Raw genomic sequence first — 1962 nt, forward strand, 5'->3', positions numbered from 1 at the left:
TAGCCTATAATCCAGACTATAGTCAAGTCTTATATAGATTATCCAGATTATAATATAGTCTAAAGTCATGACGATATATAGTCCAAAATATGGTCTAATCCTTCGTCCTATGGTCTAGTCTTTAGTCCAGACTATAGTCTATGATGAATCAGTCAGTTAGTAACGCTACTCTTTTATATATAGAAAATTTTTTTAACAATTAAATTTTCATAAGAAATCTTTATTTTTAATAAAAAATGAAAAATTTCTATATTTACAAGGGGCTGCTAAAAATATCAAACTAAATTTAATGTTCCTCCGCATTTATAATTTTAAGTTCCAAAAATTTTCGCAAGATTTTTCTCACGATTTAAATTATTATTTCTATTACGCATTCTCGACAACAACGGCACCGTTGTCGTTGATAGTGGATTAAGTCTTCCTATGCTATCTTTGTCCAAAAAGGCATGTGGATATTTGTTGATTGCCTGTTGGGCTATTAGGCGGAAAATACGCAACGGTATATGAGTTGAAATGCAACGCAATTCATCAACAATTAAATTTGCTATAACATTTAAACCTTTTCCCAACGGTTGTTTATTCTCTAATAAATTTATAATTTCTGATGGTAACTTGTGCCAGGGTATTCTAAAGCTTTTAAAGGGTCGTTCGCATTCTACAGTTTGCTTTAGCTTATGCTTATAGGTTTGATATGCCAGCGCCATTGAATCGACAGAAGATGTATCACTTATAACTCTGGTAATAGAATAAATTTTGGTGTTAAAGGTTAATAGATAAATTCAAAATAAATGTATATACATACTCTGGTTCAACTTTAATAAAATCCATTACAGATGTATTGTTATCGCTGGCAATACTTTCATTATATTCCTTTTCGAAATGCGAAACATTAGACTTTATGGAAGAATTCGTAGTGTAATCTTCATTCATTAACTGGTTCTCAAATGGATACTCTTCCACTTCATTATTTGTTTCATGAACTCTTGATACATTATTCATACTATGAGTATTCGATTGATTTACATAATTAGCGCCTTCCTGTCCACGGGCGGTCTTAGCTTTTATATAGCTCTTATAGATTTTATCACTTGTAGAAGTTCTATAGAAACTTAACATTTCAGTACGAAACATTTTCGTAATATCTCGTTCTAAAGCATAACTTATCTGTTTATTAAATTCAAGATTATAATCCAAATGATATTTAACAATGATGGAAATTAAAAGTCTACGTTCTGTATTTGAGAAACGTCTGCGAAAACGATAGTTCTTAATAAGACCAAGACCACTTTCAGAATGTAATAAAATGGTACGTAGATCTACATTTGTTGTTGTTGTTTGTGGAGTCTTAAATGTAGTCGATTTATCTTTTTTTAATTGTTCCGCTGTTAAATTTATCTCTTTCAATGGATCATCTTCCGAAACACTGTCGCCAGCATCTTCTGCACCTTTAATGTTATTTTCTTGATTTGTTTGTGTTATAGTATTTGAATTGTAATTTTTTACATCAGTTTGTATTTCGTTTTTTTCTAGATTATTTTGAAATATTTCATCTTTAAAGTTACGTTCTGTTGTCATCGTAGCAAATTGATTATCACTTAATGGCACCGCTAGTTGAAAAGGTCGTCCGATATCTTTGCGCCATTGTTCTAAGTTATATTCGAAACGTATTTGTATGCCCAGCGGAAAATTGTAGAGTAATAATCTTATGTGAGAAAGTTTCATCATTTGTAAAATATCTACATCAATTTTTTCCGCTAAAATTGAAAAATAGTTAAGAAATTATTTGGACCTTTTCATATGGACGAATCTTTAAATAAATCCATAACAGATTACATTTATACATTTTAAAATATGGACTAAGGAGTGAGATCGAAAAATTCTTAACACACGTTTTTCATTACATTTTTCAACCAAAGTATTATTTGATTTTTTTTTTTTTTGATCAAGTTACCTTTGAAAAAC

The 1962-nt window shown here is 30.0% G+C and overlaps 1 protein-coding gene across 1 annotated transcript in view; it reads right to left on the bottom strand.

The window, feature by feature from the left end:
• Positions 1-1843, bottom strand: part of LOC111686549 — a 19221-nt gene extending 17378 nt beyond the window's left edge. The window contains exons 1-3 of the mRNA XM_046954124.1: positions 1834-1843; positions 803-1754; positions 324-735 (exon numbers count right to left, since the gene is read on the bottom strand). Of these exons, the coding sequence (XP_046810080.1) occupies positions 324-735; positions 803-1754; positions 1834-1843 (1374 nt within the window). The remainder of the gene's footprint in view (positions 1-323; positions 736-802; positions 1755-1833) is intronic.
• Between the last annotated feature and the right edge of the window lie 119 nt (positions 1844-1962).

Source organism: Lucilia cuprina, chromosome 6 (genome assembly GCF_022045245.1).
Source record: "Lucilia cuprina isolate Lc7/37 chromosome 6, ASM2204524v1, whole genome shotgun sequence".
Taxonomy (NCBI): domain Eukaryota; kingdom Metazoa; phylum Arthropoda; class Insecta; order Diptera; family Calliphoridae; genus Lucilia; species Lucilia cuprina.